This window comes from Phyllostomus hastatus, unplaced genomic scaffold (genome assembly GCF_019186645.2).
Source record: "Phyllostomus hastatus isolate PE091 unplaced genomic scaffold, TTU_PhHast_1.1 phas_scaffold_21, whole genome shotgun sequence".
Taxonomy (NCBI): Eukaryota; Metazoa; Chordata; class Mammalia; order Chiroptera; family Phyllostomidae; genus Phyllostomus; species Phyllostomus hastatus.
In genome coordinates this window covers 12,264,847-12,288,805 of record NW_025334017.1, presented here as the reverse complement: position 1 = coordinate 12,288,805, position 23,959 = coordinate 12,264,847, and the positions used below count along the sequence as shown (strand labels likewise).

The 23,959-nt window shown below is 36.1% G+C and overlaps 1 protein-coding gene across 2 annotated transcripts in view; it reads right to left on the bottom strand.

Annotated features, from left to right (window-relative positions):
• Positions 1 to 23,959, bottom strand: part of PREX2 (phosphatidylinositol-3,4,5-trisphosphate dependent Rac exchange factor 2) — a 228,078-nt gene that overhangs the window by 69,969 nt on the left and 134,150 nt on the right. For both annotated transcript variants that reach the window (XM_045861068.1, XM_045861069.1), the window contains 7 exons: positions 21,613 to 21,707; positions 20,562 to 20,644; positions 19,757 to 19,847; positions 18,986 to 19,114; positions 16,212 to 16,253; positions 8,793 to 9,010; positions 5,124 to 5,226 (listed from right to left, as the gene is read on the bottom strand). In XM_045861068.1, coding sequence (XP_045717024.1) covers positions 5,124 to 5,226; positions 8,793 to 9,010; positions 16,212 to 16,253; positions 18,986 to 19,114; positions 19,757 to 19,847; positions 20,562 to 20,644; positions 21,613 to 21,707 — 761 coding nt within the window. The remainder of the gene's footprint in view (positions 1 to 5,123; positions 5,227 to 8,792; positions 9,011 to 16,211; positions 16,254 to 18,985; positions 19,115 to 19,756; positions 19,848 to 20,561; positions 20,645 to 21,612; positions 21,708 to 23,959) is intronic.

Here is a 23,959-nt window from a genome sequence, read left to right as displayed (position 1 = left end):
ACAAGTCTCTTTTATTCACATCTAATACTGCTTATTTTGCTTTGCTTCTTTTTTCAAGGGAGATGAAGGATTTTGGTTTAGAAAAAGGAATAAATAAATTTCTCAGGTAAAGATTTGGAAATTAACTACATTTTAATCATTGGGAAAATCCATTTTTTGTTTTCCTGATTCTAAAATGAAGAAAAAAGATACATGGACACCAAAGAAAATAAAGATTTACGTTGCATATTTTAAATATTGGTATCTTCTAGCTCCCCTTTTAATACAATGTCTTTCATGCACATTTTAATTCCATTTCCTTACTCTTTGGCATCCACGCAGCCAATTTCTGCATGAGCAAATGAATAATGTTATTGAAAGGAAAATAATAATGCAGTAGTGAGTTCCATACTATAGGACTAACAAGATCAAATAAAGATGATTTACCAGAAATTAAGAAACTGAAATGAAAATAACGATGTTATTGAATTTAAAATGAGGTAAAAAACTAAGAGTACTGTGTAAAAGAATGGAAACCCATTTCTCTCAAAGTATTAAGTGCACCTGAAAAGTGTATAATAATGTGGAGTTGAAAATCACTGCCTTTTAGTTATAATTTATCTTATTTAGTTATAATTTATATTATTTAGTTATAATTTAGCTGTGGAAAACAAACTTGATGATTAGGACTACATAATGATTGAAAGCTTCAGAAACATTATTGCATAAGGAAAAGGTCTCTGGTTCCATCCTCTAGAGATGCATCCTTGAGAGAAGTTTCAATGGCGGGGCCCCATCCCTGGAAACAGGGGCCCCCATCATGGAATGGGCCAGTGAGTTTGAAAATAAGTCTTGGACTAGGAAGTTGTTAGTTCTGTTTGCCTGAACTGCATTTCCTTTTCCCTGGACAGGGTTGGGTCTTTCTTATCCTTGAGATTTCAGCTTAAAAGCTACTTCTGCTGAGTGCCCTTCACTGGTGACTTCTGAAAGGGCCACCTCACCCTTGTTCTTCACGCCTTACTTATTCCCTGTGCAGGATTTATCACAATTTGTCCCTAGTTGTCTTTGTTGTTGATTCCTCACTTGTGGTCTTCAAACTAGACTATGAGCTCTGTGCAGACAGGGACATGTCTATCAGGTTCACCAAGGCACCCACAGCTCCAGGCACGTATGGATGGAGTGCAGGCTCAAAAAGATTCATTCCCCTAAGAGTTCCTATCAAATTACCTTTATCACAGTTGGAAAGGGGAAGGTGTGCTGTCATTATACTATTCTCCAAAAACATAAAGATTTTCTTTAAAATTTAATTATATACAACCTAATCATTTAGTTCCTTTATTCTTCCTTCACCAATTACATAGGAGGTGGGAAGTACCTTGGACTTTTCCTGTACTGAAGTAGGTCAAATTGTCCATTCATTCCTTTGTACTTCTCCCTGGGCTCTAAGCTTTACGCCAACAGGGACTTTGTTTCATGTAGTCATCATTATATCCCCAGAACTGAGTTTAACACTCAGCATGTTGTATATATGTAACAATTATTTCTTTGAAGAAAATGAACTGTCTTCAGTCCAGACATTTGAATTCTACTTGCTCGGTATATGATATTTCTTCAGAATCTCAGTATTCTTTAATATAAAAACAATACTATGAGTAATGTTAAATATAGCTTTTTAAAAAGAATACGAAGTAGTAAATCAAGGAGAATGGATTGGAATATTTACTGACTACTACGGTGAGCCTTATTTAATACTAGAGACTTTCAAATAAATATATTACTTTATTTAAACCTCACGAGCCTTTGAGTCAGGGAAAGACAATATTCTCATGTTTGTGAATAAGAACAGAGCCAGGATCTGAACTAAGCTTTCTTGATTTCAAGGTCGATATTCCCTTGTTCTCTTTATATCTTCCTGCCTCTACCCCTCTGCACTCAGTCCCTCTCTCAGAGGCATGCAGCCAACTTGCTTTTGTCACAGTGACACCAATTAATTAATCAATCTTGTTTCTCTGCTTCTGTAGATATTAAATCACATGCAATTAATGACAAAGCTATAGTTTTCTTACCCACATAACTAAGATGCAATGACCCTTGAATACAGAATCATCCTCTTCTTTCCTGATTATGTCATTCTAATTAACTCTGAATGATAACTATAGTCCTATTATCGCTATTTTTAATCTAGTAATGTAGCAGTGGAACTACTAACTTTTCACTAGGTGAGGTTATGCTTCAGGGAAATACATAAAAGTGGACTGTCACATGCATCTCACAATTTTTGTGTTTGTCACAGGTTCATCATTATTTACATACTAATGTTACTTAATGGTCTTAATCATTTTCAATATGCCACAGTTAAATCTCACAGTAGATATGCAATAAGAAAATATTTTTATCAAGCTTATGATACTAGTTCCTCTTTGGCTTGTTCGACAAACCAGTCACCAGGAATGTCATATTTAAACCATGGAAAACAGTACTATTGTGAGCTTATAGTTCCTTAGGCAAAATATGGGGAAATAAATACATTAAGTTATATTGTAAAAACAAAGTTTCTTTAACTTTAGTGAAGTTATGCCTACATTTCATTAAGTAAATGAAAATGTATTCTATTTTATACATGCCCACAGAAGACTATACAATTTGTTCAAATAATATTATCCTTATCAAATAATCCCCTTTATCAGACAAATTCTCCCTTGAATATAACTTCTATTCCTAACTGTTTAATTCATGTTCTTGTTCTCTCATTTATCAGGGAAGGTGAAACTTGAATAAAATTCTGTTCTCTTCCTTCATAATTTAATACCTACAGAATAAACTAATTTTACCACAGCCACCCTCAAGGTCAAGTCACCACCATCTTTCACCTGGGTCACTGCAGTAGCTTCCTAGCTGCTCTGCTCTGGCGCCTGGTAATTGTATGTTCAACACAGCGGTCTGAGGCAGCCTTTAACAGGTAAGGCAGACCATGTCATTCCTCTGCTCAACGGCTTAATTAGAAAGGCAAAGTTCTCTCACTGGTCTGGCCTCCTCTTCCTTCTTACCTCTTACTCTTTTTCCTTCCGTCCCTCCACACCAGCCATACAGGCCTCCCTGCTATTTTGAGAGCACCGCTGCACCGTTCCAATGAGTCTGGGACACCTCCTTCAAATGTTTGTGTGACTCACTCCCTTAAGGCCTTCAGCTCTTTGCTCTCCTCCTATAAGGCTTCCCCCCACCCCACCAGCTTGTTAAACGTTTGTACCCTTTCATCAGCTCCTTCATTTTCATCCTTTGTTTTCTCTCATTTACATTATACATTCATAGTATTATCTTCTAACGTATTACCAAGTTACCTCATTTGTCTTGCTTCTTACTCATATCTCCCTACCTAAATATCAGCTCTGTGAGAATTATCCATCTGTTTATTCTCTACTTTATCCAACACCTAGATTAGTGCTTGATTAGAGTGGGTGTTCAAGGAAGTTTTGATGAATGAATGAATGAATGAATGAATGATAATCATTCATAAATCAGATCACGGATTAAATGAATATTTATTGGGTCCCTATTTATTATGCTAGACATTAGAAATTTGAAAATAAGTAAGAACCTTTCCCACCCCTGGAGAAGTTAACATCTACCATAATATATAAGATCCCCACACTCATGCATAAACAAGAGAGAAAAATAACAAATTGCTAAATATTTCTTGGACTCATATATAAATTTTAAACCTACTTACAACAATGTTGAAATAGTAAATCAATGATAATGCGGAAACTAAAAGATATAGAGATTAAACCCTACTTATTGCTATTTCTCCAAATGTATACTTCTAAATTGCAGGTATAATGATGGCAAATTGTTAAATCAAAGGAATGCTTTTCAATCCTTCAATTTATTAAGTAACTTCTTTGCAACATTACATACAACTATGTTCTGTTGAAGTTATCTTCTTCTTTCTTCACACTGTTAGTTTTCCCTTCCACTGTCATAATCATAGAGCCCTTCTGCCTGTGCAGTGCATATACTTCACTGATACTTATTCATTCATTTCCTTGGGAAAAAAATGTTGCCTTTTCTGTTCCAGGTACTCTCTTGGGTGCTAGAGACACAACAATGAATAAGATAGGAAAAGGTTTTGCCGTCTTGGATACTGTAGGAGTTAACTAAATGAATTAGGATAGTTATCGTGATTATATTTATACCCATTAAAATGATTGACACTCAGATGAAGTGATTTTCAATTTTCATTTTTAAACTAGCAAAAATACAGAATATGTGTCTACTTCAAATTCAAATATAACTTTTATCAATTATTGTCAGATCAAATAATTATAATGTCTTTCTGAACTGGTTTAGATCTAAATTGTATACATTGTGAGCATAACATAGGGCTCTTCTGTTTCTTACTGGCCCTAAATACCTGTTTTCACTGCCTGCTAACACATTCTCTAAGGAACAACAGAGATAATGAGTGTGCACTCAATTCAGGCAATTTTGCTACATACTTAAGAAAAAGTTTGGGAATCTACAGGGTTTAACCACACAGCCAGATATATTAGGGCAGTTCTTTTATTTTTTAAAAATATTTTGATATAAAAGCAGTACAAAGAACAATTATCCTATGGTCCTATTCGTATGAGACACAGCACAGGCAAATTAATAGAGACAGAAAGTTGAACAGAGGTTACCAGGGACCAGAGGAGAGGGTAATGGGAACTTAGAGCTTAATGAGTATGGAGTCTCTGTTTGGGAGAGTGAAAAAAATCGTTGGAAATGGTTGCACAACATCACGAATGTACTTAATACCACTGAACTCAACACTGAAAATTGGTTAAATGGTAAATTTTATGGTATGTATGTTTTACTGCAATAACAAAAACAAAAAAAGAAGGGAAGAAAATCTTGCTAGCACAAAATTTGATGTACGTGCTCAGAAAGTTCTGGAGGCCAAACTAATAGGTAAAACTAAATGTTAAGAATTATCTGTAGACTTAAGTTATATATTCCTCACCTCCAAATTGCTCTTATTATTTTCCCTACACATGATATTTTATATAAAACAATTTAAACTTCATATTAAATATATTCATATAAAAGTATTACCATATGTTGTTTTATGACAAAGAAATTCTATAAAACATTTAACTACGTACTTGCAACCAGTGGTTCTTCTTTTGATGGTTTAAAATAAAAAGAGACCTTTTCCAAATCAAATAGTGCAACCAGTGTATCTTCTAGCATGGCCTGTTCATCTGTCTAGAAAGAAAGAAAAAAAACAGTACATGATATTATAGGATTGTGTCAACCATAGCATAGCCTACCCAGCCTAGCCTAGCCTGGCAGAGAGTACCATGACATTACCAGATCCAGACTAGCTGCACTTGTGTTTCATTCATATACAAACCAAATTATCAATGCTTAACTAAGTTTGCTGCCTTAAATAAAATGAATAAATCTCTCAAAGTTATACATTTTGCTTATAGTTTCCATTTTCTCAATTGTCTAAATGGTTCTACACAACTCTCCAGTCTGTTTTGTAGGTAGAGTCTAATCATATTTATTTTGTTTATACTTACAAACATATCTGTACAAAAAAACAATGCTGTTTGCTCTAAATTTCTATAATCTTATTACAGCTGAAAGGTGAAAATGTTGTTTTATTAAAAAGCCAAAGTACATAATGGTCATCCTATTTTATAATAATATAACCTATGCATTATTCATTTTGCAATTTATTAAAACTGTGATAAAGGCAATTTACATGTGTGTGATGATTTTTCTTTCAAAGGGCTTAGTGATAAAACCATTCTTACCTCACTTGCCTTTTTTGGGGCCTTATCCTACAACCTTGTGAATGTGAATCTGATTTGTTTTACAGCATGTTATTTTCCAGCTTAGGCAGGTAAGTCTAGACGTGCCAACAAGTTTAGTGCATGTCTTGGCTATATCACTCTCCTAATAATAGATTCTGGCCTTCCTGTGAGCAGCTTAGTGTATTATCTGGAGTCTTTTACTGATTTCCTCATGAAAGAATAGTGAGCCTTATCATATATACTTTTCTTTTAAAGATGACATTTGTTTCCTTAAGAAGTCAATGATCCTTTATAATATTAACATGCTTTACATATATTTTTAAAAAGTTCTTCTAAGTTTATAGCCATATTTTGGGGGCAGCATTAGTAGAAACTGCAGAAGAGATGGTGAAGAATTTTCATTGTGTGACAAAGAATCACTGAGTGGAAACCAGGAGGTTAAGAGAATTGTCACCTTTAACCTTGGTGTGGTACTGAATACAGTGTATACAGGACAGGGGAAGTGCTGGATAAATGCTCACTAAACTTTTCCTTCTTAAAGTCCTTTGAAGCAGAAGAAAAATGCCATGAACAGAACAGAAGGACAGAACTAAAGAATCACAATTTTCCAGAAGAGGAACATGAGCAGGAAGGAACGCCCCACAGGGGCTGGCCTCTGATTGCTTAAGTGCATGCCACAAAGCTCCAACTGATATGACTGAAGCCACAACCAAGTGACCAGGACTGTGCCCTGGTCACAGCTAAGAGACACACAGACCACCAGAGCCTGCAGCTCCCTTCACAGGCATAGGAGGTTTTTATGCTCTGGTTTCAGAGGCAGAAACAATATGGGTTTCTTTGATTTTTTTTCTTGCAACCTTCAGATTTTTAATCCATTCTGCAATAAAATTAAATGTTTTGCAAGGGCAACATAAAGAAAATACAGTTTTCTTGAAATCCGATTCACATACTATAAAATTTACTCATGTGAAGTATATAGCTCAGGGGTTTTTAGTATATTCACAGAGCTATACAACTATCACCACCATCTAATTTTAAAATATTTTCACCACCCCAAAAAGAAATTCAGTACCCATAAGCATTCACTCCCCACATTCCATCCTCCAATTCTTAGCTCCAGGTAACCACTGGACTACTTTCTGTCTCTAAAATTTGCCTGTTTGGCACATTACATAATAATGCAATCACATGGTATGTGGTCTTTTGTAACCGGCTCACTTCATAATATTTCAGCATTTACTCATGTTATAGCATGTACTGGTACTTCATTCCTTTTTACTGCTGAATAATAAATAGTCTACTGTATGGATATACCACAACTTGTTTATCTACTTGTCAGTTCATGAACATTTAGGTTGTTTCCACTTTTTAGCTATTATGAATAATCTCTCTAGAAACATTTATATACAAGTTTTGTGTAAATATAAGTTTCATTTCTCTTGGGTATTACCTAGGAGTAAAATTTCTGTGTGATATGGAAATTCCGTTCCGAAATTGCTCCACTCCTTTACTTCCATCACCTCACTGACAATTGTGAGTAACTATCTTTCTGGATTATAGCCATCCATCCACATCATGTGACAAAGTATCTCACTGTAGTTTTGAGTTGCATTTTCCCAGTACCTAATGATGCTGGTCATCTTTTTTTTATGCCTCTTGGCAATTTTCTTTGTAGAAAAACCATTCAAATCCTTTGCCCACTTTTTGAGTTTCCTTTTCATTGTTTAGTTTTTAAGAATTCATTATGTAACCTCGATATGTCACTTATCAGATATATGAATGATAGATACATAAAATTTCAAATAAAATGAAGTTTAAAGTTAAAGTACTGGCACTTGATTAGACAATGGTGGTGTGGAAGTAAAACTCAGAATAGAACTAAAGCCTCATTCACTCAACACTTAACCCCTACTATATGTTAGGAGGTGGGCTTCCTATGTTTCATAATTTCTGCTTTTTAGGCAATGGGATTAATTAATATTTATTTTTAAACATTATCAAAAGTTCCTTATTTTAAAATTTTCATTAATTAAATCTTTTATTTGGTTGTATTAGCAGAGTCTTTTCAAAAGAATCTAATTGTTTCTCTGAAGTAGACGGAGGTAGGCTTCCTTATCATTGCAGAACCTTTTATGACCATGCAGTGATCTCCTCCCTATCCTCAATGTCACTGAAGAAAATCCGTAGTTTGATGTATATACTCGCGTACATTTGTATAACATCTTAAGCATGTTACTTGGTAGCTGCATTTTCTGTGTACTTTAATAGATAAAATAGCATCTCATGTTCAAAATCACCATTCTTTTTAACTAGCACCTTTATATAAAAAAGTTTACTATATTTGCCTTAAATATCATGACAACTATCAGAACTACAGAAAGTATGTGCAAAAAAACTCTAAGTTCACCACAGTGTAATTTATCAAATATTTCGAGAGGCTTTCTTCATACCCACTGTGGAATGCTAACAGACGGAATACTCAGTGACTAACATTGTGACTAACACAACGTTCTTAGATTTAACAGGACAAACATGCACACAAAGGAAGGGAAAGGAATCATTTAACACATGCAGATTTGAAACAGATTGTCAGACAGTATGACGTGCAAGTTGTCAGAGCTCTCTATCAAGAACATTCCAGAATATCAGCCTCAGTGGGAGGTGGGGTTCCATCGCATGCCATCTTTTCTGGACTGAAAATAAGGACTCGTAGCAGGAAGACTTTTGTTCCTCTAATGACCTTTTCAGTCAAGAGCTTAGGGATGCAGGAATTAATAACAGATGGAGGCTTTCACAGCTGTTAGCAACCACTGAGAAGAGATAAAAATCAGGAAAGAAAAAATTCCTCCTCCATGCCTATAAAAACTCTATTTGCCCATGGAAAAAGATACTCTTTTAAAGTAGCTGAATGACTGCTGACACAATCATGAATAACCCCTTTTATTTGGAAATACACTACAACAGAAGTTTCAGTTGACACAGACCGTGGTGTGCACTGTGTCTCCTTACCAAGTTTGGTGACAGAAGTGACTGGAAGTGGAAAAGAACGCCCGCGTTAGCGATCTGCTCCAGCCACCGCCTGCTGGCTTCCCACGTCTCCATCTCGTGCTCTCTGCTGTTGTCGAACATCTGGTTCAAGGCTGCCATGAGCTGCTCAGAGAAGGCGCAGACGGTGGCCACGAGACTCTGGCAGAAAACCACGTCTCTCCGGAGCTGTGGCTCACTGTCTGTGATCCAGGAGAACATCAAGACAGTTTTGAGAAATGTCATATGAATCACACCAATCCATGAAGCACTTATGCTTGCTGTTATTTCATCCCGGCACTAAACTCACGCCCTGCGAGGGATGTGAATTGGGGCTCTCCGAAGGAGCACATACACTTGAGCAAATTTATTTTTCAGAAAACATTAAATACCAATATTTAGACACATTAAAATAAATTGTCTTAATTGATATTGTGGCTTTATTTTGTAATTACTAAATTGCTTTATAAAACCCAAGGGGAAAAAACTAAGGCTTCATTTATTTACATTTTTCCCCCTCAGGGTCCACAATTTGCATTTGTTGCACGAAACTTTCCTAAAGGAAACTCAAAGCTGAATTTTTCATTTTGTACTGGCAAGCAAAATACAGTGTTATTAATAATACATTTTCCCTACTACACCTATTAAAATATTTATGTGAAATACACATGGGGAAAGAGTATCAATGTCCAAGTGTCTGTAAAAATCAGCAAATCTGTATCTCCTGAATTTGCTGTTCAACTTCACAAGTTATAAATATGTCCATTTCCTAAACTCCTACATTGCTTTGAAATAAGTAATGCACTTAGAGTTTTAGCACAAATTGATTTTCCCTAGGATTCTTATTCTGCACGTGACTGGAGTTATCCCTGACCTACTCCAAAGGCATGTTTACCATGCGAGCTCCGCTCCTGGGCCCCAGGCTTTTCAGAGGGAAGAGGCTGTGCCTCTGACAGCCTGGCCACAAAGGGTTAACTTCCTTGGGTGGTTGGACATGTACAAACTACATAAATAATATAATGCCAAGCCATGTACTATATACATTGAAAAATCACTTCTACTAGAAGAACAAAGGTAAACATAAGCATATTCCCAAAAGCCTACTAAATATTTTGAGAGCTCAGACTCTTCTGAAACATCTTATCCATATTAGTGTATCACACAGTATAAATGCTGCCTTTATTCAGTGTTGAATTAATGCTTTATTGATAAAAAGGCATAATTCATAAGCTATTTACCAAGAACACAGAACATTTGCTTTTAATAACCATTAAAGTCATGTGTACACGTAATGTAAATTAAAAATATTTAATTTTATAATATAATTTTCATTTATTAGGTTAAACTATAAGAATTTGCTATTTTTGCAGGTCAAAGTAGTTGAATATGGCAATTCCATATGGTTCAACTTATTAATTTAACCAACAACATGTGTTAGACATTTTCCTTAAGTAGTTATATACCATGGGCCCTGTTCTAATAGATGGAAAAGAATATTTTATAAGTTACTATAAAATAGCTAAACTGGGAAAGAACTCTGTCCAAGTCTCAATTAAGTAAAATGCAAAACACTTATTTTTTTGTTGTGCATAATTTCGAATAGAATGTACACATTCAATAAATATTTACTGAATTAATAAATGAAAATAAAATACTAGAGTAACTAACAGACAAATGAATTAAGTGAAATGGAAATGTCTGAGTTTATTCTCAGGTTTCTTGAAATGCCAGGATTTAGTTCCACTTAAAAGGGTACTTCAGACAGTTTAGCCCAAAAGTGCAGCTAGAGGACTGAGGTTCAAAACTGAGACTAAAGAAGAAGCAAAAACTGCACTATATCTTCCTTGAACATTATTGCTTTGCTTTTTAAAAAAATAATTTTTGAATTTTTTATTGTTTTTAATTTATTGACTTGAGAGAGAGAAAGAGAAACATCAAATTATTGTTCCACTTATTTATGAATTCATTGGTTGCTTCTTACATGTGCCCTGACCCGGGATCAAACCCACAACCTTGGCTTACACCACCGAGTGGTGCTGTAATCAACTGAGTAACTTGGTCAGAGCTGTTGCTTTGCTTACGTGTTGTTCTATAATAAAGCAGAAAATCTGGGGCAATTGTAAAATATAGTTCAATAGCTTTGGCAGGAATATTTCCACCTATAACCTGAGAATAATTTCTTCATAAAAATCTGAATGAAAAGAAATCACTTATATCAACAGCAGAAGGATAAGGCCTGGAGATGGAAGGATCTGGTTCCACTGTGAGCTTTAGGACTTTGCCACTACAACGATTATTTCCAAATTGCTTTTGAGAAGAAATTCTCAGAGTTCTTGTTCTATTTTAAAACAAATACTTAGGTGTTTCTTCTACTCTCTGCTACTAAATTCTACATGCATTGTAAGCCAAATTAAAATTTTCATTTAGCTCATTATCAAATCAGAACTAATCACACACAAGTTTCATGTGTTCATCAACTCAAACTGTTAACACTGGATGCCCCACAGGAATTAAACAGCACAGCGGCTACTGGGGGTGCACAGGAGTCCGAGTCGGGGCCCGGCCATGCCTGTGCTCCCAGTGGATTGAGGATGGACAAACAAGATGCCTTCGGTACACACTGCCATTGAAATCCTAAACCTATATATTTTCAAATAAAAAACACTTAATAAATTCTTATTACTTCATGAGGTGATTTCCAATTGCCACCTTCCAATTTTTAACAGAGTAAATGACTAGTTTGCATAGACTTCAAAATGCACATCATATATTAAGAGCTTTTCAAGTGATTTTTGACATGTTAGTATCTACCAGTGAGTAACAAGGGTAGAAAACTGAATAGCGGACAGGGGTCTCTATCTATATCCAACTCATGTTTACAGCTTCTCAACATATCGCTTCCACCCATCCCAGACAACCAGCAACAATCTCCACAAGATAGTTGTGAGAATATCATAAAACAATGCAGGATAGTGGCTGCACAGACCCCTCTGAGCCACACCGTACTGGTCAGTGCTCCTCAAACACGAACTGCCCTTCCAGCCCACACTGTCAACCACAGGCCTCTGGATGCAGGCCCTCTTTTCTCCCCGCCTGCAAACTTTAACTCATTGGTCAAGGTAATGGGGGACCTCAAGAGTTGGAAAATTTTAGTTTTAAGTTAATAGTTAATAAGCTTAGTAGTTAATGCATATAAAAAGCTATTGTTTCAGGAACTGAAGGTACAGCCCACCCTGACTCGAGGAGACCACAAGCAAGTCAACCTTTGTGCTCCAGAAGAGACCACAAGCAATCAAGATGGTATCTGAGCTGTGTGTTCCAGGGAGAGACATCCCACCACCCAGGACACAGATGAAGAAAATCACCCAGGACACAGAACACAGATGAAGAAAATCACTGGTCAGTGGAAGGATGTTAGGGAACTGGACTGCAGCTTTTATCTGATTAAACTCTTTCTTGAATTCCAAATCCCTTACCTACTTTTTCCTCCTTACAAAAAAGGCTGACTTGAATGGAAACGTAAGACACTCTTTCAGGGTACATAACCCACTGTCTTCTCAGATCGCTGGCCATCTGACTCAAGTGTCCATAAAGATTCAATCTCTGTATTTGCTTTTTGGGTCTGGTGGTGACAGGCAGTACAAACACCAAATTTTCTGGTTTCAGAGTTGACTTACTGAACGTCAGTAGGTATTGCAGGTGAAGTCTAATGGTGAGTATGTGGATTGGCTTTTTCTGACCTTGAGAGGCCATTTTAAGTTCAAGATGAGGATTCCTCATGAAAAATTCCAGCAAAGCAAGTTTTAAAAAGCCTATGTGGTTAATTACTATTCTTGCTGGACTTATACAAATAACCAGGCCAACTTTATTGAAACTAGAGTTATTCTTCAAATAAGTCTTAATTTGGCTATTTTTGATAAAAATGAGGGTCATTTTAGAGAGAAAAATGATTTAATAGAAACCATACTATACCTTTATGGATATTAGATTCTTGGGCTATTGTCTTTTGAGTTTATTTTTAAAAATTTTCTACCTATAAACTGAACTGGATCCTGAATTTTACTAGTTTTCTTAAGTATCTGGCTGCAACCCTCCAAACTAACATTTTCATTTTCCCATCCTTTGACTTGGAATCATTGAGAATTAAAGCCACCCTTTTCCAAGGCCACGCAAGCTAACGTGGAACAACCTGACACAGACCTCAGAGAAATAACAGCAGCTCATCTACAGACAGTCTTCATAGTCTCCATGCCTGTTGTAGAAACATCACCAGGGACATTTGAACTGCAGACCAGTAGAGTCAGTCAGTCACTGCCTGACCCACTCCATCTGCAAATTTTCAGACCAACATCTAAAAATCTTGACTGCCTGCCTTTAGAACTCAAATAGCTGAGATTATAGTCTGCTCCAATCATTAACCTTTGTGTTTCTTTCATTTCCATAGAGATGCCTCATTAAATTCATGATCGCTTACACCATCGGCTTAACTTTGGGAGCCCACCTGCATTACCACCTCCTGAAATGAGATACAACTGTTTACCCAACTGAACTTTTCTCAAGACTAAGGTCGTTTAATGAGATACAGAACACTAACTACCAACTCCAATTCAGGAAGGATCTGTGGGGGTCCAGAATGAGTCACCCCAAGATGTGCCTCTGAGCCATGCAGATTGTTTTGAACTAAAGGCAACTATAGCAGGCACACACTCAAGATAAACTTCCTCTTTATTGAACTGCCTGGAACTTGTATAGGTGCCTTGCCTATAGGAGGGCATATATACTAAATGTTTGTTCTTATCATCCTACAATGGCCCTTTGAAGCCCCCAAGGTACATTACCTCATCCCTAGCTCAGAATGTCTAATACTCCTCAATCCCTCTTTCTGTCTCTGAATCTCTCCAGCCTGTGGGGTCTCTGAATCTCTCGTGTATGTAGTGTTACCATACATATGCATATTTTAAATTTGGTTATTTCCTCTTGATTAAAAAAAGTCATCTAGAAACTTACTGATTATGGGCATCAGATGTTAATCCTCAAGTTCCCCTCTCATGTGAATTTTCAGCATTTTCCAGGCCTTTGGCCAATATTTCTCCCTTTCTAGTTAGTTTCCTCATATGTACAAATCTATTCTACAGTTATTTTTATTTTTGTAAATTATAAAGAATGACACATGGTTCTACCTTTAAAAAAAACTCTGAACTATTAAAATATTATCTCCCCCTGTGACATTTCCCCTTTCCTGGAAGTTCTGTGCGCTTCTATCTGCAGCCAGGGCAGGGCATCCCTGTACTAAATGGCTAATGACCTACCCTGGTGAGAACTTGTTTCATGTTTGTGAGCCCCAGGGCCCTCCAGCAAGAAGGTCAGGGGAAGTGGCATATATCATATAATATGTGAAGTACTCTTAGACTTTAGAGGCATATAATCTGCTTTTTTCTACCCATTCCACCAATTTTAAACCACATAATCGTGTTAGATTCTTATATGTGAAATGGCATATTCCTAATTCTTATATCTGTGGTAACAATAAATAAGATACAAACATTTAGAGCACTTAGCAAAGTGAAATTTTAGCAAAGTGAAGTCGAACAGCATTATTATAATGATTCTTCTTTTCTCTAGCATCTAGCAGGGGGCCTGGCAATGAGTGGGTGCTCAGTTGTATTGCTGATTGGGGAAGGAACATATGATAAGTAAGGAAACCAAAATAAGCCAACTCCCAGCACAAACACATAGGTCTTTTCCTTTGATTTCTGCAGCTGTTTGAAATTCACAAGTGTCCATCCTTTCCAAAGCTATTCTTATTCTTCATTTTTATCGATAAGAACTACAGCAAGAATCACAAATGCTGCTTCTGGCTGCTAGCAGAAGAGAAGCAGAGGACTGTATTCTTTTCTGACAGCTTGTTTACTTCTTTTGCAGAATAAGTATGCTCTTGTAGTGGAAATACACTAAAAAGTTGATTTTTAAAACTTATCAAGTGATTCTGTTTCATTTCAGCCTACATAAACTTATTGTCTACAAACATGTTTTAAAATATTAAGACTTCATTACTCTTGACTGTTTTAAAAGGTCAAGTTCAACAATTATCTGGCTAATCTAAAAAAAATTAGATGGTTTCTTGATACACAAGCAATCCCAGTCATTCTTCTGAGATGGTACAGAGAAAATAAAGCAAAATAAACAAGAAATAAAGAAGATCAGAAAGAGGCAGGAATAAAAGTGAGTGAAGAAAAATATTTAGCAGACAGTCTACCCTTTTCAAGTGAAAAGCGTAATTAATTTCTCAGCCAACAATATGGAATAATTTGGTTCTGTTTTGTTGCCATGCTTTGTATAAAAGGGAACAAAGAGCAAGTGAAAAAAATAGAAAAAAGTAGAATTATGGCAGGAATAAAAAATAAAATTTAAATCACAATAAGGATCTGTAAGAAGAACCATTTGAATATTAATGAATGAAGTAATACATTCCAGGACCACTTCTGAAATTGGCATAAGTTTGAATTTCAAATCTTCCCCCTTTATTATTCATGTTCTCAGTAAAGCATCTATTTGCCTAATCTTCCAGATGATCAAAAATATGTGTTGAATGAATACCAGGTACTAGCTATTATTAATCTGTCTGATTTTTAATTTTAAGTGTTTGATTTTTATTTATTAATAATCACCTGATGATTAATTTCTCCTCTTTTAAAACTGTGGAAAATAGTGATATTCTATTATTACTAATAGGACCAATGAAATACATAAAAATTAGGTCCATCAGCTTTGCGGTTATTAGTAAAACTTAAATGTAAGAAGTTTATGGTATTATTATTCATTCAAAAAGCAAAGCAAAAACATTTTAAAGGCAAAAACCACTCAACAAACACAAAGGCCCTCTTGGTTAACTTGGCTCCTCCTCTCATTTATTTATAATTTAAAATTTCCAACTGTGGTAGATTGTACAAGTGGTCACAATGCCCTCCCTTGCCTACATCCATGCCCTTGGAATATGATTTTGAGACGAGGCTCCTCCTATCCACAGCTCAGTCCATTTCCCCAGGCCTTGAATCGGAGCCCACCTACACCCTTGTTCATATCTAAAAGTTAGACACAGTTTCTCAGTATGTCCCATTTTCACAAATAACTTTATCAAACCTGCTTCCCTTCTCTTTTTAAATTGTATTCTATATAAATGCTTATGTGTGTTTTTGTGCTTCTACTTGTAATTGAAGGTGAGTATACATTTTTGTGTTTTTATTAAAACTAAAGTTTTCTTTCTAACTTCACAGGACTCTAGAGAAGGTAGGGATCATATTTCCATCTATTTTGCTGATGGCCTTGCCTTGATATCTATCATGAAATTTTCTAAGGTCATCGTCCACAAGAATTTTAAATAGTAAAAATAATAAAAAATATTACCTGAATATTCAAGAAGTGCCAGAAGTATTCTACACTTCACTTCTGCAGAGAAAAAAAAATATATATCACTTAACTGTTCAGTCTTTTTCTGCTGCATTTTAACTGCACTTTAATAAAAACCAGCACAATCTCATTACATAAGATGATAAAAGTTCCATTTGCTTGAAGTGCTATTCTTTCCTATTTGCCTATATAAATTTTACTCATTCCTCAAGACCCTAAAATGCCTCCTAGACCTGAATTACGTGAGCCTGTGAAACATTATTCAGATCCTACTAACTCTGTAGGTCTTCCTCAGCTGCTACAGCTTACATGATATTTATTCTCTAAACTTCTACAGTTGTCATAGTCTTGATCAATGAACTATCAAACAGTGTATTTCTTAGTGATTTAAACTTTTAAATATCATATAAATAATAAATACAACTATATACATTATATTATGTATTATATATTAGAATTATAGTTTATATGTAATTCTATAGATTATTTTTATAGAAAATGTGGAATATATATAGTCTTCCTTGCCTATCTTAAGTCCAGATACTGCCCTAAAAGACAGAAAATTACTAAATGTTTCCAAATATTCATCCTCCCAGCCCATCTTCAAACAGGGCCAATCACAAATATTTCATAAGTTTCAATCAACCTCATTTCAAATATTTCAATCAACTTCATACTCATTACTATGTGTCTAATGAGTTATGTGTCCATTTACTTTAAATTGGCAAATAGTTTACTAGCAGTAGGTAAATAAAAAACCTACAGAGTTCTTTACATGCCCAAGATTATGGGAAAAAAACAAAGGTTAGCGTGCATCCTATTCTACATAAGTTCACAATAATCAGAGCAACAAAATTAACCAACAAGAAATGCAGAAAATACCTGAGAGCATTAAATTTTACAAGTGAGACTGCAAAAACAAAGGATTCAGAGGTCTAAATTTCTTAAGCCTATCAGCCTTTAAAAAAATATAATGATCATTTTTGCTACTCATTATTTGGGGGGATTTTTAAATGTGATCTTATAATGTGCCTCAAGTAACCTTTATATTTAGCTATAAAATAAAAACACAGGCAAGAAACCCAGCTGTCAAGAACAAAACAATTCACTACACAATACAATTGCTGTGATTTATTTGGAGTTTTTAGCATCTGTACAAACTCCTCTACTGATCTCTAAATAATACCTAAGCTGTTATATTTGAGTACATTTCTAGGCAGAAGATTTAGCAATCACAGAAGAAGGCCTCCAAAAATGAAGAAACTGAGGCCCCAGGGGGTTCAGTGACAGGCTCAGGCTCTGTGGAGTTTAAGAGCTACCTTTTATCAACGTTGTTAAAGAGAAAACCACAGACCCAAAATGGTGTCACTTGTGCTAAAGCTCATGATTCCAAACCTAGGTTTAATACTGACTTAACTGCTGTTTCAATCTTTCCCGAAAATACAACCATAATCAACCGGTCTGGAACTTCCTGGTCAAGCAATACTAAGGCTATCTGTTGAGTGAGCCTTCTCCATCCCTCAGAGAAGGAAGAGGCAGCCTGCATGATCAAAGCCCCTGCAGTTCCCCTTCCTCCAAAAGGAGATGTTCTGGCCTCTTCTTTTGTTAATAGCTCCCTTGCCCCACACCTCTTCCTGTACAGACTTTCCATCTTGTACACCCCCTCAGAGCACCCTTGTAGTCTCAATTGCAAATCACTTAATAAAGCCAATTAGATCTTCAAAATTACTTGGTTGAGTTTTGCTTATTCACTGTATTTAAAAAACCCAGTATATAAATCTCTCTAATTTTCCCTAAAATAATGGTAATGACTGGAGTTATGCTGTAATTTTGCTGAATAGTATGTACCACATCCAAATGATGTACACATGACTGTGGAATAAAAATTTAAACACAGCTTAATACTCATTTATTTTACAGGTTCCTTGGCCTTAGCACTCTTAACATTTTGGGCCAAATAATGCTTTGCTGTGAGGGACTGTCCTGTACATTGTAGAAAGTTCGGTAGTACCCCTGGGCTCTACCCACTAGATGCCAAGAGTATAAATGCAGTTGTGACAACCAAAATGTGTCTCCAACCATTGGCCAAAAATATTGGGAAGCAAATCACTGAACTAGACATTAAAAAAAAATTAAACTTCTCATTTCATCTTTTTCACCATAACTGTGTTGGCAACTCTCAGAATTTTCTACTTAATAACTCTGATCCTAAACACACCATCATGTTTATTGAAATTGTCTTGACGTTCTAGCTCTAGTTGAAGGTTTACCAACTACAGGGTGTTGAAGAAATACTGCCGTGGTGGGTAATACCACCACCAACTCAGAAAAGCAACTCTGAAAAAGAAACTTAAAAACAAACGATGCAATCTGTGTCATTTGGTTGATTCTCACACAGATGCACAACTGACTTTTTAGACTTTCTGTAAAATTTAGTTTCATGACTTCTGTGAATCCTTGATAAATTTTTCTGTTGTTGTTTCATGTGATAACATATGAAACTCTCTCCGTATCTCATTTTTCGTATTTGTTGCACACTTATTTCAATCACTTATTCTCCATGATACTGGTCATTTAGATCCTTGAAACACATGGTTCTACAATCGTATTCCTTCTTTCTGTCTTCCTGCATCATACTTTATAGTCCTTTTATTTTCCTCTTAACATGAAACACTGAAACAGCAATCAGAGCCTTACTGAACTTTTGGTTTTAATGGGTTTTTAAATGATGACTGCGGACGTCATGAGCTGTTCTTTGCTTTTATCCTGACCTTCAACAAATTTTCTGAGGTTCTGAGCAAGATTCCGGACGCTGCTGGGAAGATTCCAAGGATCCTGCTTGATGTGAAGCCTTAATCTTTTTGGACAACTCAGCTTTGGTTCCATTTCCTGCTGAAATTCTAAATAAACACACAAAAAATGTCTCTTAACTCTCAACTATTTACCAATTAGCAAGATTATAACCTTCAGAATCTTCTCCTTTCCCTTGCTATTGCCCTGAATTATCATCATTGTGGTAATTTCTTTGGCTACATCACAGGTGAAATATGTGTTAAAGCCAGAAAGCCAAACCTCAATATTATTTTCTTACACATGTTTAAACAAAGGAGCAAGTTTAGATGAAAAACGACACTTTAAACACCCTGAACTAGACCTTGGAACTGGAAGCTCTAGGTCCTGTTCTGTTTGCCCTCCCGCACTCCCAGCCCCCCTCCCCCACCCCTGAGATGTGAGCAAGTAAGCACCACGCGGGATTTCAGCCTCAGCAACTCACTACTTACACCTCTTCGATGAACTCATTTTTAATTCAGTCTGACCCTGATAAGCATGAAACATTTTAACATTCATAGAAGCCTAAAAGGTCTGATACTGAGTTCTTCCTTATCTTCAAAAATTATCAAAAAAGAAGTAGTCCGAAGTTAAGTTATGAAACATGAGCAACCAGAACTTTTCTTCTTGTACTATATATACTCTTGCTTCATAGCTACGTTGTCCACCACTTTTCCCCCAAATGTTTCTAACAGTTGTTTTTTAAGCCTTACCCTGTAATCCTCGGCCTGGGGTAAGGTGCTTGGTTTGCTCAAAGGCTCTGACCACAGCTCGTCCTTTTAGAAGATTGGTAATCGAATCCACCTAAGAAAATAGTAGAGATTCTATGAGTTATATATTCTCATAACATAACATATTTTTCCAAAAGTAAATCTTGCAACATGTTTTTCTTAAATATGATTATTTTGAAATCCCGTAATTCTTTATGAAATCTACCTTTAAATAAAGTATTGGAATAAATTCACCTGATAACATTTGCAACATTTCTTACTAACCTACCATATGTTAATATAAAATATAAATTCACGTCACAAAAGAAGTAAATGTTCTTGAGTTATTAAAAAACTAAAATTTATCAAAACTATTTTCAAAGTAGTAAAAGATTCTACACTATAAATTCTGGCTATGGATATCAATTTTTTAAGAGTATAAAACAGCCACATGAGCCCTGAGATAATCTTGTGCTTTTTGAAATTAAAAATAAAATCAAATAAGAAATGTCATAAAGGATTCTGAAAACCCATACAGAAACAAACAATAAAAAGAATAACTCTTGTGTGTATAACTCTTTACAGTATTCCCAGGACTGTAAAACACTTGGCATTACAATGATCCTTTGGGTTAGTTGTCTGAAAGAATATTTATTCCCATTTTAAATTGTGGAAATTGAGATAAAGTGGTGGAGGAACAGACTGGGGCCTTTTTATTCTCATTTCAAGCTCTTTTCACTACGTCTGAAAAAGAGATTCCTGATATTTTGATCTACAGAGAAAACACTCATGACTGTCCCAGTCTCACCTGGCTGAAAAGATGCTCAAGGCAACTATGTATCTTGTCCTGTTTTTCATGAGAAATGCGAACACTTAGTGGAAGTTCATCACCTAGATATAAGAAAATCATCACTCTCACATTTAACATTCCAATTTATTTTAATATAAATAAAATTTTAAAATTTAAACAAAAAGCTTCTATTCCATACATTAGTTCTCATGTTCAGAAAATGAATTCCAGAGGGGAGAGTGGAGGGAATTTCAGGGGAAAAGGGGAAGGGTTTGAAGCAACTAGTATAGAGGACCCATGGACAATAACAAGAGAGGGGGTGGAAACAGGAAGGAGGTGGGGAGGGCTGGGGGGGTTGGGCTGGGATGGAGGTAAAGTGCAGAAAACTGTACTTGAACAACAATTAAAATAAAATTAAAAAAAATGAAAATGAATTCCAAAAGATTTCATAGCTATGAGGATATCAGCTTACTGATCCTTGGAAAGTGAGGTAACAGCAGGCCACACAGAAAGAACACTGCACTGTGTTAATTCTTCTAAATGGCACATTTTTCTAATGGTTGAGATAAATTACAGATTTAAAAATTAAAATATATCCTAATTGGCTGAAAAGTTTTGTTTGCAACACAAACAAAACAAGATATTTAGGAGGCATTTATATCAGCCAGTATTTTTCTCACCTGCGTCCAGGCCACTTCAGGTTCACCTACTGTCACCGAGTCCTTAGTTTCAAAGCCCTTCCCACCTCAACGCCCAACCAAGGAGCTTAATGCTTAGGAAAGCCTGCCTCCTGTGCACCTATCATCCTTCACAGTATCACAGAAAGACCATAAGACACATACTAAGATAATTTAAAAATCAGTTGTTTCCTTCATCTCTTTTTAACTCGCTGCTTATAATGGGCCTGGGAAATGAATTTTAACAAGCACGTGACACTGAAATGCAACCTGTGCCATCATCAGGGATGGCTGATGAAGCTGAACGTGCATTAGGACCAAACAAGGCAGTCCTTGGAGAGAACCTGCAACTGGACTAGCACCAAAAGCACCAATGCCTTCTCTAAACGCACCTGAGTCCATGTCATCGCTGTGAAAATACGAGCTGCACTGGCTGCTGCAAATGCTTGTGAAGGAGGCGATGGAATTCCTGTTGCTGTTGCAGTCGCTGAAAAGGAGTTAGTTACAGTTACTTTAAGACTGCATTTGCCACACTTGCCCTGTGATTTCCTATGAGAGAAACTTACTAAACTGGAGCTATATTTATTAATGTTTTGTAGAAAATGATGAGAGAGATAAGCTTGTCTCATAGTCAATCTTTTTTAAAAATGTACTTAAAATTGAATATTTTAAATTTTCTCATCATATAACATAATCTGAAATGAATTTTTAAAATGCACAGTTACAGAAGTTTTTCTAAATGAATAGACATAAAACTAGGAGTCAAATCAAACATAATTCTTCATAATCTCTTTGATGGTATATGCCTGTAGTTAATTTGTTCATAGAAACAAATAAAATCCTGTTTCATGATCTCTGCCTTTCAGTCCTTCCTGGCAGCTTGAAATACAGCTTCTCAATGGCACTCTGAGCGCCCTGAGCGGGACCAGGGCCTTCTCACCACCTCAGAGCTCAGCACAGGATTCGAACCCGTACACGCTCGACACTGGGGGATGCTGCAGGGAAGGTTAAAATGGTTGTGAGTGAATGTGGATATACTACCGATATCTGAAATAGTGCAGGAGACTAAATAAATATTTTTTCCTCTCACCATAAATAAAAATTACTTATTTAACTTTTAAATTTCATGTAAAATGTCTATGTGTGCCAACAGAGAGACTGTGAAGGTAATTTCAATTACTTGACAACTTGAATTTGAGGTGAGAAAGTATTTTTAGACAAGTAATTTCCCTCCAGAGAGAAACCACAGGTTCCTACTAAAGAGTATACATCCTTAGAAGCTAAAAGTAAATGAAACAGTAAAAGTGGTCAATCTGTGTGATATACTATTAAATCTCTAGGAATAATTAACTCCTATGTGTTTGTTAAAATCCCTTCCACATAGAAATTGGGAGAGTAGAGGGTTAAGAAAGATCATGTGGTTTCTTAAGTAACTTAGGTAAGTACTGTGGGCCTTAGCTTCCAAAAATGTAGTTAATATCAGAACTGGCCACATATGATTGTGGTGGGAATTATGTGAGATCATTCTGTTCTTCCACATATCTTGTAAAAATATGTTTTTAATAGCTATTAGCATGCACTAAACATCTCTGATGCAAATAACTTTGATTGAACAGTAATTACTTAATACCTTTTCATTGTGAAACACTGTATAAAAAATAAGAGTGATTAAGAGAGTTAGCACCTTAGTTAATATAAATAAAATGAGAGCTGCTGAGGCTGAACACATAGCATAGACGGCAAGCTACAACAGTCCTCGGTGACATTCCAGGTGACACAAGGATTTGAAGGAGACAAGGCAATCTCAGTTAAGAAAGTTCACTGGAGGAGCCATCCTTTGAGAGTCTAGTAGGAAGATGACAGATTCTGGATGTTGTACGGTGTGACGGATTGAAATGTGTCCTCCCAAGACTTGTTTCTTGAAGCCTAACACTCAGAACCCCATCAAGGGACCATATTTGGAGTGAGGATCATTAGAGAGGTAATCAAGTTAAAATGAGGTCATTGAGGTGGGCCCTAATCCAGTATGACTGGGGGCCTTCTAAGGAGAGAAAATTTAGACACAGAGACATGCTCGGAGGGAAGAAGATGTGAAGAGACAGAGGGAGAGGACAGCCGCCTCCGAGCCAAGGGGAGAGGCCCGGAACAGAGCCCTCCCTCCCAGCCCTCAAAGAAGCCAACCCTGCTGACACCTCACTTCCAGACTTCTAGCACCAGAACTGTGAATGACAAATTAATAAATTTCTGTCATTTAAGCTACCCAGTGCTTGGTACTTTGTTACATCAGCTCTACCAAAATTATACAGAAGGCATGCAAGGGCAGAAGAAATACACAAAGCTGGTCATGGAGGTAAGCCAGTGAGAGTCGTCCAATTAGCTCGGAACATAAAATATAAGATGAAAGGGGAGCCAAGCAAGACAAAAGGAACACCTGTTCACTACCTGACTGTCCAATACTCAGAAACAAATATTGGGGAAAACGTTAATATAGGCACAACTTGATTATTTGCCATAAATGTTGCACAATCTAAAAAAGAACAAGTTTTCCAAGTTAGGTGCACACAGCTGGAGAAAAAAATGCTTTTTCAAAATTACTCCTATTATAAAAAAGAAGCATTTGAAAGGTTATGTTGTCTCACCACACTTTGTCTGAGATTGGTCAGAACTAGCAGTTATTTTGTGAGCAGTAAACAAAAACAACCATCAAACTGTTTTTTCAAGACCCGTTTGGAAAACACA